Source organism: Apaloderma vittatum, unplaced genomic scaffold, assembly GCF_000703405.1.
Source record: "Apaloderma vittatum isolate BGI_N311 unplaced genomic scaffold, ASM70340v1 scaffold10360, whole genome shotgun sequence".
NCBI classification, from domain to species: domain Eukaryota; kingdom Metazoa; phylum Chordata; class Aves; order Trogoniformes; family Trogonidae; genus Apaloderma; species Apaloderma vittatum.
Genome location: NW_009694001.1, coordinates 51373 through 66112, shown reverse-complemented (window position 1 = coordinate 66112; position 14740 = coordinate 51373). Strand labels below are relative to the sequence as shown.

General features: G+C 39.2%; 1 protein-coding gene across 1 annotated transcript in view; it reads left to right on the top strand.

Moving 5' to 3' along the window:
- Positions 1-2731: 2731 nt before the first annotated feature.
- LOC104271258 (protein-cysteine N-palmitoyltransferase HHAT-like) overlaps positions 2732-14740 on the top strand; it is a gene marked incomplete at its 3' end in the record, with an annotated part of 58738 nt that continues 46729 nt past the window's right edge. Inside the window, exons 1-2 of the mRNA XM_009865877.1 lie at positions 2732-2777; positions 5086-5236. Of these exons, the coding sequence (XP_009864179.1) occupies positions 2732-2777; positions 5086-5236 (197 nt within the window). The remainder of the gene's footprint in view (positions 2778-5085; positions 5237-14740) is intronic.

The following is a 14740-nucleotide window of genomic DNA, read 5'->3' as shown; positions in this document are numbered from 1 at the left end:
CCCCAAACATAGCCCTGTACTAGCCCCTATGAAGAAAATTAGCTTTATCCCAGTCAAAACCAGCACCATGTGCAAGTATTTACTAATGAGCATAATGCCTACTGTAGGTGTTCTGGGAGTACTGAGGGTAGGTGGCTTTAAGGCATGTGTATCCATGAAAAGACTTCTGTTTTACTTTAACCTGGAAGACCTGTCTATGCCTTGGTCAAGAGTCCCCTGGAAAATCTGTTTAGTCTTGTTTAAGTAACTTCACTTTGGTACCTTTATGTTCATTTAACCTTGACTGCAAAGAAGCACTAAGCCTCCAGGGCAAACACTGAGGTACCTATTTTCCTGCCATCTCTCTTATATTTTTGGATTTTCTTGCTTCCTGTGTGCCACTGGAAAGCTGGGATATGCTAGGCTGCGTGAGTCCCTGTAGTACTTCTTTCTTTCATCATTCCTTTTGATTTTGTGAGTCAACATCTCTTTCAAACCACTGCCAAGCAGCAGTGAAAAACCCTGCTGAGCAGTGTGAGCCTATTAATTGCATTGTTTTCTGTTCAAGTAAAGAAATTAGGGTGCTTCCATGTTTCTTGCATGATGCTCTTTTTCATCGTGCTAGAGACAGGAATAACAGAACCCAGTTGCCCCTTTTGCATTACTTCAGGTCAGTGTAGGAGGTACTAGGGGACACTTAACCCTCATGGGGGCCAGGTCAGCACAGCAGGATAAATGTGGGATTGCTGGCACTGCTCTGCTTACCTGGCTGCTTGTGCCGAGTTGACTTAGTGCTGTCATAGTTACGTGTTCATATGAAAGCTTCTGGCAGCATGATGTGTAGCCTCCTGCAGTGGTCAATATCAAACTAGGAAAGTCACAGTAGATCCGGTCTTGTGGCTCTTGACAGGGAAGAGTGTCCTGCTGTGAAATAAAAAAGATCTGTAAAGCTTGTCAATAATTGTGTTCTTATTGATTGATTAATGGAGCTGGAAATGCCCGATACATCTTATAATTATTGGTATTATCATAGAATCACAGAATGTTTGGGGTTGGAAGGGACCTCTAGAGATCATCTAGTCCAACCCCCCTGCCAGAGCAGGATTCCCTAGGGCAGCCACACAGGAACGCATCCAGGTGGGGTTTGAAAGTCTCCAGAGAAGGAGACTCCACAACCTCTCTGGGCAGCCTGTGCCAGTGCTCTGGCCCTCTCACAGTAAAGAAGTTTCTCCTCATGTTGAGGTAGAACTTCCTGTGTTCTAACTTAAACCCATTATTCCTTGTTCTATTACTGGGCACCACTGAGAAGAGATTGTCTCCTTCCCCTTGACACCCACCCCTCAGATATTTATATACGTTAATAAGGTCCCCTCTCATCCGTCTCCTTTCAAGACTGAACAGCCCCAGTTCTCTCAGTCTTTTTTCACAGGAGAGATGTTCAAGTCCCTCAATCATCCCCGCAGCTCTCCGTTGGACTCTCTCCAGGAAGTCCCTGTCTCTCTTGAATTGAGGAGCCTAAAACTGGGCACAGTATCCCAGATGTGGTCTCACCAGGGCAGAGCAGAAGGGGAGGAGAACCTCCCTAAACCTGCTGGACACACTTTTCTTAATGCACATGTGATTTCATTATTGCTGAGGTACATCTGTAGCATATGTGCTCCAGTGCACAGCCATATTCCTTCATGGAGCTTTTAAATTTTCTTTTGTAGAAGACGCATGTGAAAAATAAGAGAAAGGCATAAGTGAACCCCTAAAGTCTGATATTTTAAAATTGATATTGCCCCATATTCTGAGCTCTTTTAAATGTCTTTCCTATTAGATTTGTGTATTAGTAATGCTTTTGATATATGGCTGCATATTTATCTTTGATATGTGTTTTATAGTTGAACCTGCCTTGGTACCTGGAAGAAACAAGCATCTATGATCATTAATGCCATAGGGTCAGTGCAGCTGCAAAAAGGGTAAATTTGTGCTGTTGTGCTTCAAATAAAATTGCCTGCGAAGTTACAGTTCTTGACCATGTTGGACAGATAAATGCCAAGCGTGATTTCTAACACCTGGATCCAAATAATTCATTGTTTAATTATGAAAATGTTTTGTTAGATAACTTCTGTAAAAAAAATCAGAGATTTGAGAATATGAAAACTAAAAAAATTTTTAAAAGTTCTGTGAGTATTCTAAATTGTAATTATCATTGGAGCAAAACTGAGACTTAAAAAACGCATTTTTGTAGTATATTTAAGGAAGAAAAATATTTAGAGATCTATAAATGCATTTATAAAGCATTGGAAAGCTTAGAATGTTTTAAGAGTTGCAAAATGATAAATCGAAAATATTGATTTCTACAAAAGTCAGTTAATTTACTCTGAGACTTCAAACATCTTGACTGTTTAAGTGCGTAGGTTTAAAATAGTATGGGTACTTTAAGCTGATTTTTTTTTATCGCATAACGCATTTCAGTTTTTAAAAAGTGAACCTCGACTCTAAGTTCTTTGAATTTATTCTGAGGAAAGGCTGGCATTTTTGCAATACTTTTTCCCTTAGGTGTGTTTTTAATATAGACTTGATGTAGCTTGTTTCCAATTGAAGGTAATGCTTGCGTTCAACTGTTCTAAGCCTTAAATTGAACAGTAGAGCACAAACTGCGTGATATTGTTAATGAATTTGAGAAATTTAGCATCGATCTCGCATTTCTTTATTTCCTGGTTTTAAATCAGGTCAAGCAGTGCACTTCTGCCTGCTCTGCGCCGTAATGGAGCGAATGGAGCGCAGCTGGAATGTCTCGGGTGTGCAAGAAGGTTTCGAAGCCTTTGCCTGTTGCTGCTGTGGCCCAGCTCTTGGGTGGCTCCGACTCTTGCTCTCGGTTTTCTGTGTGTAGCCAGAACTCTCACACAGCTGGGATGAAGACAAATGAGGACTTCATCTATGGACTTTGAGAGGGACCTTCACATTGCTGATATTGGGAGTCTTAGAACTGCCATGTGCAGCGTAACTGGTGTGTGCCAGGCAACGATCAGTGGTGCGATGTCTGCATTTAAGATACCAGTGCTATTGAGCTGCCTGCTAATTAACAGTAATGATAACTTAGATGTATGTCATTAGAGATGGAGAAAATCCCTTTTTTCTCCCCCCTGCAACTTGCTTATTATAACTTTGAGAACTCCCGAATCTTTCATTGTTGTGTTTAAAATCAAATGTATTGATTTTTGGCTCTCGAGAGTGGTAGTCTGTTTCTCTGAATCTCTTTCCATCATGCACAGCCAAAGGATTTTGAATTTTACCAGTGCATAGACAGCTGTAATCTTCGTAATTGGTTTGTGTGGGTGTCAGCATTTAGCTCTCCAATGAAATTTGTCAGAAAAGAAATGAGAAACTGAATGAGATGGGAATTAAAGCAGAAAGTTGGCTGTATAGATGATTTAGCAGTAATCTAATGTGTAGCTAATTGGCTAGTATCCAAATTGTGCTTCTGATTGTTTGTTTGCCTCTGGGGAAGAATATTACTGAATGCTAGATGACTGCTTCCCTGAAGGAAAATACCATAAGCTTCGTGTCTAGGTATTCTGTTCTAACATCAATTTTTATCTTGTATGACACAACAGTTTATCATGCATGTGGATCATTAATATTAAAAGTAAGAACATCGGGTTATAGCAGCAAAATATTGGCCATATGTAGGCCAGCATAAGTTCTGCAATATACATTATTTGTGGCGGAATTTCACCCTAGGTTGTTAAACATTAAGAGCTCATCCAATATATACCTTTTGGTTGTCCTCTATAGTGTAGTCCAGTCAGTAGAATACAGAAGGGATGTTTTGCCCCCCAAAACCAAACTATTTAGACATTGATAGATTTGTACTGCAGGAGTCAGGTTGAAAGCTTTGTCTCCAAGGAAAATCTGCCAGAAAGTTTTAAAATTACATTAAATATCTAAAAAACTCTAGTCACATAACAAGTTAGTTCATATCAATGAGGGAAAGCAAAACATTGGAATAGAAGATGTAACAATTGTAATTATTTTTTATATATATATATATATTTACTCTTTAAACTTACAATAATTTTACTTTCCTTCCTTTGAGATTAGATTTTTCTTGTCAGCTGTCAACCGGATGGAATGTTTGCCCAAGTCAGTGGAATTTTTAGGAGTAAGGTCTGACCAGTTTCTGTAGAAGTGTTGGCCTGTGCTTTTTACATTTTCTTGTTCCTTATAGCTATTGGTCTCAAATACAATTTTGTTCAGCAGAAAACATTTAGAATAGTAATATGAATCATCTTGCTTTATAATGTGTTCTAAGACATTTTTTTCTAGCACATGAGTAATATCTCTGAGAATAGCCAGTATGATTTTCATCTCACCTGTGCAAGACACTGTGTTTTGTGCCACATGCAGGGGTTAAGCTGTGAGCAAGCACACTGCTGAAATTTCTTCTTTGAAAATAAGGCAGTTAAAGCACTTTAAGGAGGCCTTTGTCCTGTTGGCTCAAAACCTAAAATATGTCTTAAGCATTATGCCAAGTGGAGTCTGTCTTCTATGCCTCAGCTGCAGTAGGAGGGATGGTGTTTTGGGGGCACAAATAATCTTTACAGTACTTAGGATGTTTGTGGAGCTATCAGGATAAGCTGCAAAGATAAAAATTGTTTATACCTGTTCTGGAGGAGCAAGTGAATAGTGGCTATTCAAGTCTTCTTTTTTGTTTCCTTGGTGTTTTTTTCCCCCCAAAGGTAAAATTTATTGTCCCTGTGGTAAATGTGCATTGCTTATGTTAGTGCATTCCTATTTTTAGCTCAACTTAAGTCAGTATTTGTTCTTCATAGCAGTCAATACTGACAGTCCGAAGACTTTTGAAAGTGGAATTGTAGATGCTTGTTTATACCTTCATATCGGTGCTGGTTTGTGTGTGTACCTAAAGTCCTAATTGCCTGTGCTTATGTCCTGTGGCTCTTGCAAAAGTAGGTATTGTGTATCCTGTCAGCCTGTGACGCTTGCTTTAGTTCTTTGAATAATGGCAGTTTCGAAGTAACCTGTTAATAGGTTTTAAGTATTTCAGGATTTGTTTAAGGCATGATTTTCTTCAATTTCTTTTTTTTTTTTTTCTTTTAGGTGGCCTGGCTTTAGCTCAAGTACTATTTTTTTATGTGAAATACCTGGTTCTATATGGTGTTCCTGCCCTCCTCCTTCAAATGGATGGACTCAAACCTCCAGCTCTGCCTTGCTGTGTGAGCCTGATGCACAGTTTCACTAAAATGTGGAGGTTAGTCATTACTGCTTTTCAGATAGATTATTACTGATATACACCAGTTGGTGTATAAGAACATGCATGTGTGTGTTCCTTGTCAGAACTATATTTGCTTTCATGTCCTTGTACTTTTTCTCTCACCAACATGATTCATCTTTAACATGTCCTAAATGAACTTCAACTTCGTTACTTTTTTTCGTGCTGCAGAGGGGTAGGGGCAGGTATTCCTTGCAGCATTTTCATCCTCTGAATTACTAGAATTAGACTGAGCATACTTAGCTTCACTGAAATCATAATTTATTTTTTCCAGCTATCTATTAAATGGTTAATTTTTCAGTCTTGGTCTAAACCCTACATTTCAGCTAGATGTTATTCCTGAAAAGAAGAAGAAATGCTTGATTAATCACCCTATGAGGAAAGCTGTAGTTTTAACACTTGAGTATGTAGAGCCATACAGTAGAGAAAGTCTTCAACACATTAAAAATCCTATGAAAAATGGTAATTGTTTATAATGTAGGATGATTTTCCGGATTTCTTTAAAGAGCTTCAGCACAATATTTCACAAAAGAAGTATCAGTTGTAAATCTTATTGTTGCTTTAAACCAGTGTTCACTGAAGTGTTTTCCCTGAAAACTCTCCCAGGTGGATTCTGATTGCTGTTTAGCTTGTGTGTAATGGTGGATTCACTTGACTTCTCTCTTCCCTTGTTTTCCTCTGCACAATTTCTAGTTCCTTCGGTCTGTGGAATGCTGTGCCCCAGACTTCTAGGAACATTGCCTAAAATGATTTAGAGGTGTCAGCTTTTAAGTGCAGAGACTTTTCTTGTGTTAGTGCAGAGCCTGGCACCAATGGTGCTTACCCAGTTTGGTCTCAGGCTGCTTTGTGATATGAAAAAAGCTTTTTTATTTTAGTCATAAAAAGAGCAGGCCTGCATTATCAGAGCTTTATTGAGTAAGATTTTAACGTTGTTTGCAGCTTGAAGCTAGTTGTAACAGGAAGGCTTTACAGTTTGTAATAGATGGCAACTGTAGATGTGTAGCATTCAAAGAAGTGCAGCAGAAATAGTGCAGAAAACAGATGAACTGTTAAAAATTTGAGCTACTAGCAAATGCCTTGGTTTAAATTCTCTTTTGGAGTTTGAACTGAATTTATGACCTACAGTGTTAATACCAGATGCTGTCCTGAGAGTAGCATCTTTTGGCCTGCTGGCTCTTGCAAACAGAGTTGCAAAGAGCAAAGATTTTTTTATTTTTTTTTCCCCCCTAACTCTCCAAGTTATTATTCCAGGGAATCTGTGTATTACTCTGGAGATGCCAAATGAAACTGTGCTTCAGTTTCAGCAATGCCTGACCTGCTGTTTCAGGTAGTTGTAACAGGCCATGAAAAGGGTCTCTGTGCCTGCAAAGATGTGTAGTGTATTACAGTAAAAACATTGGGTATGCTTTAAAAAAATTGCATAGCACTTATCTTCTAAAACGATTGAAACTAGTACCTAAGCAGGAAGTTTTAATTTTTTTTTATGAAAGGAAACAACGTTAAGTGCTGATATTTACCATTTTCCTAAGTATTTCATTTGTGTATGTACCAAACATTCACTGCTAGAAATAATAAAATTGTGTCTCGAGTGGGCTTGACTTGTTCTGAAGGTTGAAAAAATTAGTTCATTTACTGCTGACTTGATTTCTTTCTTGCAGAGCCACACAGCTCTGATAGTAGAATTTCCTATGTCCGTTAGAGAATTATGGGCCATTCTTAATTATCTAAGGAATCTCCTGTAGCTTGCCCTCTGAATACCTGGATTATGATGCTCTGATGCCTTTACAGTTAAAAGTCTTCAATTACTAGTACCCAGAAGTTTTGCAGGGGTGTTTTTATGTGTTTTGCTATGTCATATAGGAATGTCAGTGTTATAGTTTAGTGGTCATGGTAGTGTTGGGTTGACAGTTGAACTAGATGATTTTAGAGGTCTTTTTCAATCTTTATGATTATATGAATAGCCTTTGCTTCTAAACTGTTTGGCTCTCTGAACAGGACAGGAAGTGTGGAAACGATGGGCTTAGGAAAAAGCTAGCAGAAACCATTGGAAGCAAATAGTCTGTTTAGTGAAGCCTGGTGAAGAGCGACACTGTGTTTCCTTAAAGCGTGAAATACCTTTCTGTAGTTGATGAATGTGGACTTCTAAGTGACTGCTCCTAACAACTTTATCAGAGTGGGTCAAATTTAAATGTTAATAACACAGTGTCTATTTTTAAGCTTGGTAGAGTGATGAGATTGGTACCAGACTCTCTTTTTCATAAAATGGTAGCCTGGTAAAGCTCCTTAAGGGTTCCTAGGGCCGGGTTGGAAAATGGTGTGGGATCATCAGCCAGATGATGTGGTTCTTCAGGAAAGCATAAGAAGTATTTGACAGGTAGATTTCACAGGAGGCAATTTCATCCAGAAAAAAAAATGGAGTTAAAGAAATTCTACCAGATCAAGATAATGCAGTGATGGAGAAAGGAGCTGGCCATTTCCAACTGCAGCGCTGTGAAGTTCTAGATTCCACCTGATTCTTCACCAGATAGGAGTCTGACATAAGTCAGCTCCCCATTTTCTTGCATGCTGATGGCTGAGCTAGGAGGGCTGTATTTTGCATGTATAGGCACACATACACACTTATATGAAGAAAAGCTTATTCCACAAATGTTTTGGTGACATCAAAAAATGATGTCTTGAATTAATTCTCTGTAATTCAGTCTGATTTACCTCTTCGTTATTGCAAAAGCATTGCTTGCCTTACATGAGAAAAGTGGTCTATATGCAAGGTCTCAGTGAGTTGCTCCAAAGTATTAGACTTTTGCTGTAGACTAATCCCATGCTCTGCTATAACCGTGCCGTAAAAAAAATGGACCTACAAATGAAATTGTAGTCTCATCTGCATTTGTTTGTCATCCTGATCTGTTTGCCTTTGCTTTCTTGAAACCTTCCTCCCTCGGGAAGTAGTTCCCTGTGTATGTCTAGCAGAAGGCCCATACAGGGTATTTTCCCTTCCTTTCAGTTTCTCCTGTGTGAAAAGTTAAGTCTCATACTGATGTTATGTGTGAGTGTGAGCACAAGAGATCACTGTGACCACGTGAAGTAATGCTGGAATGATGATTTGCAAGCAAAAACTTACCATCTCTTCTTTCTGTCTTAAACACTTGATAGCATTTACATCTAATTGCCTATTCTTAGTTTGTGGTGAGGACTGGAATAGACTTTTAAACAAGGAAAATGGATTTTATGACCTGTAGGGGAAAAAAGTAATTAAAATCCATTTTTACCTGTGCTTCTCATGGTCTCAGCCCAGTTTATCATGTACTTCCCTTCTTCAGGCTTCTGATTTTTGTGTTCGAATAAATCATTTTGGGAGCTAACTTATTAAATACATCAAGGTGAGTAATCTACTGAAAGTCTTTATGTTAGGAGATTTTTATTTAAATTTGTTTGACAGAAACAGCATTTCTGATTTTAATGCGTTTAGCCCAGTTTATCATGTACTTCCCTTCTTCAGGCTTCTGATTTTTGTGTTCGAATAAATCATTTTGGGAGCTAACTTATTAAATACATCAAGGTGAGTAATCTACTGAAAGTCTTTATGTTAGGAGATTTTTATTTAAATTTGTTTAAAATCAGAAATGCTGTTTCTGTCAATGCGTTTTCGGAAGCTTGCCTATGTAAATTCCTGAATAGCCAATGTCTGGCACAAGCTATCATGAACATAGTTTTCCAACTATAAGTGTGCTACAGCTGTGTATAGTCAGGGCTACATCAATGCCTCCGGGCTCAGAAGAAGGCGCCTTTGTAAGTTTAGGAGCTTGTACTCATAACAAATGTCTCTGGAAGGCTCTTGCTTTCTGTTTGAGTATTATAGTGCCCTTATGCTGTGGTGTTTCTGGATAACTTGATGGACGATCTGAATTCTGAGGTAGCAGGTTTTCTCCTTCCTATGAGTTTAATTCTCTAATTATGCTAGTAAGAAATTGCTATTTTACAACCTGTCATTTGGAGGTAATTACAAGGGAAAAAGGAAGGATGGTAAAAGATGGGTCGTAAACTCCTTCCCGTGGCAGGTGTCCTCTGGAGTCAGTTAAGTTACAAATCCTTGAAGAACTGGCATTGAAGGAAGGAGGGCCAAGCAGTGAAAAGGAATTCCATATCTCCATGGCAGGGTGGAGAAGGGATTCAGTGTGAATCACCCAGAGCCTGGTAGTAATTTGAATGGCACATCCAGAGCTGTGGCTTAGACCTGCTGCTGCCTGCCTTCCCGGGGAAGGGGTTGCAGTGACAGCAGCAGCTGCTTCCCAAAGCTGCAGGAGGACCTTTGATGGGGTTCTGTGCCTGAGGAGATGCTGTCTTGGGATCAGAGCAGGAATATTGGGCCAAGCCTACTTGTGCCATGAGGAGAGGGTGTAGTTATAAGTGCTATAAATGGCATAGCAGTCAGTGTGGAGAGGACCAAGTGTTTTGAGATGATCTGTTTTTATTTTGTAGCTCTAGACAGGTGTGTTCTCAGAAGCTCTCTACTCCATGACTTATCTGGCAGCTGGAACTGAGGGACAAGGAAAGGAAGAACAGGTTTATATGTAGTTCCCTTTCCTCTGGACGTCAGGAGTGTTACTTCTGGTATAATTCCAACCTTTGATATTTTTAAAGAATAAGTTGCCTAGTGTGTGATAGCGTATCAGGGAAAACAAAAATGTCTCTTAATGATCTAGTTTCTTACTGGTTTTAGTCTTAAAGAAAATAATACTGCAGCATTAGGGGGCTGGTTAGCTCAGTCAGTTGAGTGTGGCACTAACAATGCCAAGGTCGCGGGTTTGATTCCCATTCAGTCCCCATGTGTTGCCTTCTCTAGTCGAGATGTGGTGACCCTGGCGACAGGGAGGCTGGATTAAAATGATCTCTAAGGTCCCTTCCAGCCTAGGCCATTCTACGATTCTATGATTTCTGTTTAAAAATCAAAATGCACTTTTCCCTGGCTCTGTATTTTGAGGTGATCTCTTTAAATATGAAAAAAGATTATTTAGTAGAATAACTGGATTAACTAGAATCGTACCCATGGTGTTGAAATGGCCTAGTGCTCATGAGTAAGGGGAAATTGTGTTAAAGTCTTAAGAACAGAGGAAATCAATGTTGCTTAAGTGTGAAGAAGTTCAAATACATCAATTTCCCTGAGCCACATTAAGCTGTCTTTTGCAAACTTTAACACCTTGAAGTCATAAGATCTGGTTTGTGTGTCATGTCTTCACAAGTACACTGAATTGGATCCTAAATCGGTAGCAAAAATAACATGGGTAAGAGTTTTGTCATTGTGTTTGCATGTATTTGTGGATAATGTGCTTTAAAATGCCCGAAAAATATTAGTTTTCATTCTTGAGAAGCTTTTTGTCATCTTTGAAGGGAGTGCCTCGGAAAGGAAAGGGTTCTTTTTTCCCTTCACTTTTGTATGTAAAGGCTAGGGTTGACTGTAAAACAGTTTTTGCTCTACGTCCTTGCCTCTTAACATCTGCTGTGGTATTTCTAAGCAGTGTGCACCTGTGTGAAAGACACAGCTACTGTGTGGAGTTACAGCCGGAGTCAGGGTGGTCTTTCAAAGAGGAGGGCCCTCCTTAGCCTCTGGAGTTATAAATGTTACACCCACTTGCCGATGTCAGAATGCTTAAGCTGCTTGCCCAGAAGTCGGGCATTTAATTGCACAATCTGTGCGCATTTTTTAATAGCAGAATAACTTGTTTCTAAGCTTAAAAAAACCCAAACAACCCACCCCAAAACATTTTTCCTGGTTTACTTGTATTTTTCGTTAACTCTTGTGATGCTTGAAGCCGAGCATTGATCTGTAATGTGTTATTTTTAGCTCACATGTCACCTGAATATATGAAAGATGCTTTAGTTCTGGACCATTTAGTCATTCTCTCTCTGATAGAGACAAAAGGTTTAACTGCTTTTGACGTCAGCCAAATTAGTGCATGCTGCAGTTCTTACTACTGTACAGCTCAATTTTCTGGTTATATCAAAGCTTTGAAAGGCTCCTTAAATCTCTTCAGTAGAGGGGGAGAAAAGTCTAGTATTCGTCTCTTTGGAGTATAAAAAGAGGTAATAATGAAGCATCCTAATCCTTCTTGGGTCTAAATTGCATAATTATTGGAAATCTGTGTAGTGGTTGTTTTTGTTACTGTAATTTGAAATTGCTGGGCTGTAAAAAACAGGCTAAGCCCACCTGCTGTTCATCACCCATGAAGCTTATTGTTCACAGCATTTGACGTGAGCTCTGCATAGACACAAACTGTTACTGCTGCACACATTTGGCAACCAGCACTCTGCCTGCTCACAACCACTGCTGAAAATGAGTAATGGCTATTAATAAACTTCATTGTTATAAGGATAGGGATCTCATAGTAATTGGACAATCATACTACATTGAAAGAGTCTTTCTCGAGTAAAACTGGAGAACTTACCCTATGGGAGTTGGCCACTAGTGGGCATTTGGTTTCATCCACTCTAGGAGCTACCACAGGCTTTTGAAGAATCAGGGAAGGTAGAAAATTAAAGTAGTATTTCTCCTGAAGTGTTCTAGGAGAGATTAACAGAATATGAATGAAATTTGCTCTTTTTAAGAAAGTGCTGAACTGTATCACCAACATCTAATGTGATAAACACCTGAAAAACAGAACTAATTTCTTGTCTTAAAGCCTCCTCTAAGTGGGCAGACCTGTGTGTAATCTTGCATTAGCACTGGCAGTGACTGATGCCTGCTAAAAGTTCTGCTTGTCTCTCTGGCCAGGAGATTGCAAGGATAGGGGAAGGTTGCTGTGTAGAATCACTAAAGCTTTCCTCAGGCTTTCTGATATAATACATATGCGATCATGAGTCCAAATTGTAGGCTGGAGACCACTAGCAGTTTGCAAAGTCTTTTTATGTGGTCCACAAAAGAGCTTTCTCCTTGCAGCTGTCTTATAGTAGATTATTTTTGCTATGCAGGTCTCCAGATGGAGCTCCCAGCCAGTAACTGAAACTCCAGAAATGAAGCTTTGGGACTTACTGCTATTTTCTACTTGGGGGTGAAGGTATCCTGAACAAAATACACACGGAAGTTGGACTGTATTCTGCATTATACAGGCTGTCCAGAGTCAGTCCAGGTACCTGTGCTTCTGTTGAAATCAGCTAGGCTTTTGCTGCCAGTTTAATTGTGGATTTCCACCATTCTTCATAGGTACTGGAAGCCCTAGGTTCTCCTTGCGATGCTATGCAGGAAATATTTTGCGGGTAAATTGTTTAGGATTTGCTCTGTTCAACCTTTAATTATGTATTTCCAAAGTACTCTTTTGTTGAGGTAAGGTGGGTTTTTATACACTGGCTGTACTGATGCTGAAGGGCTCTGCAGTGCTGAGCAGGAACTTGGGATGGAGACATCTGGCACAGGCTGAATGCAGTGGCAGCTTTGGTTATTCTAATAATGGAGGAATCTGAAAAGCAAATTGGTGTCATTCAATCATTCCAGAAAGAAACAGAAATTCGAAGTGTTTTATCTAAGCGTGAAGTGTTAAAATTCCAGTATATCCTCAAGCAAGTGTCAAAGAATATGATAGAGATATCTTCGTGTATATACAAGTCCTGCTTATTATGATAACAAGAATTTGCTTGTCAAAGACATGATATAAAAGCATTTGACAGTCTTCGTATTTTTTCTTTCAAATAACATACATGACTTTTTTCCTTAGCTGCATTTGAGACATTGAGATGAAGGCAAGTTGCCACTACTTTGCTGCATTGCAGATGGTTAAAATCAAAGCTCACAAATGAGACAGTCCATGAAAGCTTGAGATTTAGGCATAAGCAAGTTCTTAAGGTCTTGATGCTTAAAAGAACAAAGAATTCACTTAGGAATTTTCTCAATGACTTGAGCCAGGGTTTAATTCATTGAATGTTCTGTGGTGAGAATTAAGATGTTTTGGTTTTGCATAGGAAAGCATAGGATTTGTTGTTGTTTATCTTGAAGGAATGCCAGAAGAACTCCATGTATGTATTTGTTTCTAATTCCAATACCATGTCAGTGACCAGACTGTAAATTCAGTTTGTGGCTGGAATTCACCAAGTGTCTTGCATTAATTGAAGGGCTGAAGTGAAAATGAGAGCTACGAGAACATACTTGTATGTGGTAAAAGAGTCCCCAAAAAGTGTTGTAATGTTACTTTCAAGGCTCAGTGTCCAGAAGTATGTTCCATAGTTCAGGAAACAAATAAATTCAAAGAGATTGTGTTGGATCAGATTTTTTCATAATGTATCTTCTCATTTTCATTTTAAAAACTAGCACCACTAAACACTCAGGGTTTTTTAGCTGTGTATTTTCAGTTTGCTTGCTGTATTTGTTGCTGTTGTCAAGTATGTGGCAATTTGTTTTGCTATTTTAAGTTGTGCGTTTGCTTTCGAAGTAGCGTGCCATTTATTACTTGGGGAGAAGTGTGCTGATTGTTACTGAAGAGACAGACTTTGCTGTGGAAAGTGTAGGTTTCAGATAAGCTTCCAGAAAATGCTTTGTCTGAATCAGTGCAAGCTATAAACAGGCAAAAGTGCCTTCAAAAAAAAAAAAAGGGGGTGACTTTCCTAGATCTTTATTTAGTAATGAAGATGATGAATCAGTTGGTAGCAGTCTCTACTTGAAAAATACTTACTCTACTTGGTAGGCATTCTGCCTCTAGGGAATTTGCTTTAGCAAAGTTTCATAGTTCATTGACATATTAAATAATAGCGCTTACAAAATCTGTCTTTGCTGTGTTTTCCCCATAGTAATTGTATTCTTCAGATAAGACTCTGAAACACGTTTCAGACTTATGTTGCACACTTGTAATGTGTAATTTGGAAGCTTTTCTTTGAGGCATTGCCAGCTGGAGAGGTTGTCACAGGCAGTGTTGGAAGAGAGATGAGCAGAAACAGGAGGAACGAGAAAAGTAGTTTTGAGCTGCTAAATGGTAGTGCATCTGTCAGGGGTGTTCTCTCATTTTTACAGTCTTTTGGGCATCCCTGCACTAAGACATTGCTTGAGAAAGAGAGGACAATGAAGCAACTTAAGAGCGTTGTGTCAGTGAAAGCAGCTCTCATCTGAGGACCTCTCAGTCTCTCCAGTGCAAAATGTTCTGGTGTGGGAGAGACTTGGAGTCAGCAGCTCGCTGGCGAAATGCCAGATTTCTTTGCAAAGCCTGCTAATGGAAGTGCTGGTCTTGCAGACACTGTTCTGTGGTTAAATAGGACAGACTGCTCTGAGGATATTTTAATAAGTTGGACTTTCTAATGTCAAGTTTAGCCACGTTTGTAAAAAGAAGGGCTGAGAACCTTTGTCGAAACATTGCAGCAAACTACAATGCTGCTTTTATGAGATGGTGAGTACCCACAGGGCAGAGAGTACTGAAGCTGTAATACATAACCCACTTGTTGGATTTCATCACCATCGTAAAAGTGACTAACCTAACTGATTTGAAGAGATTTAAGTGCAATTATTATATT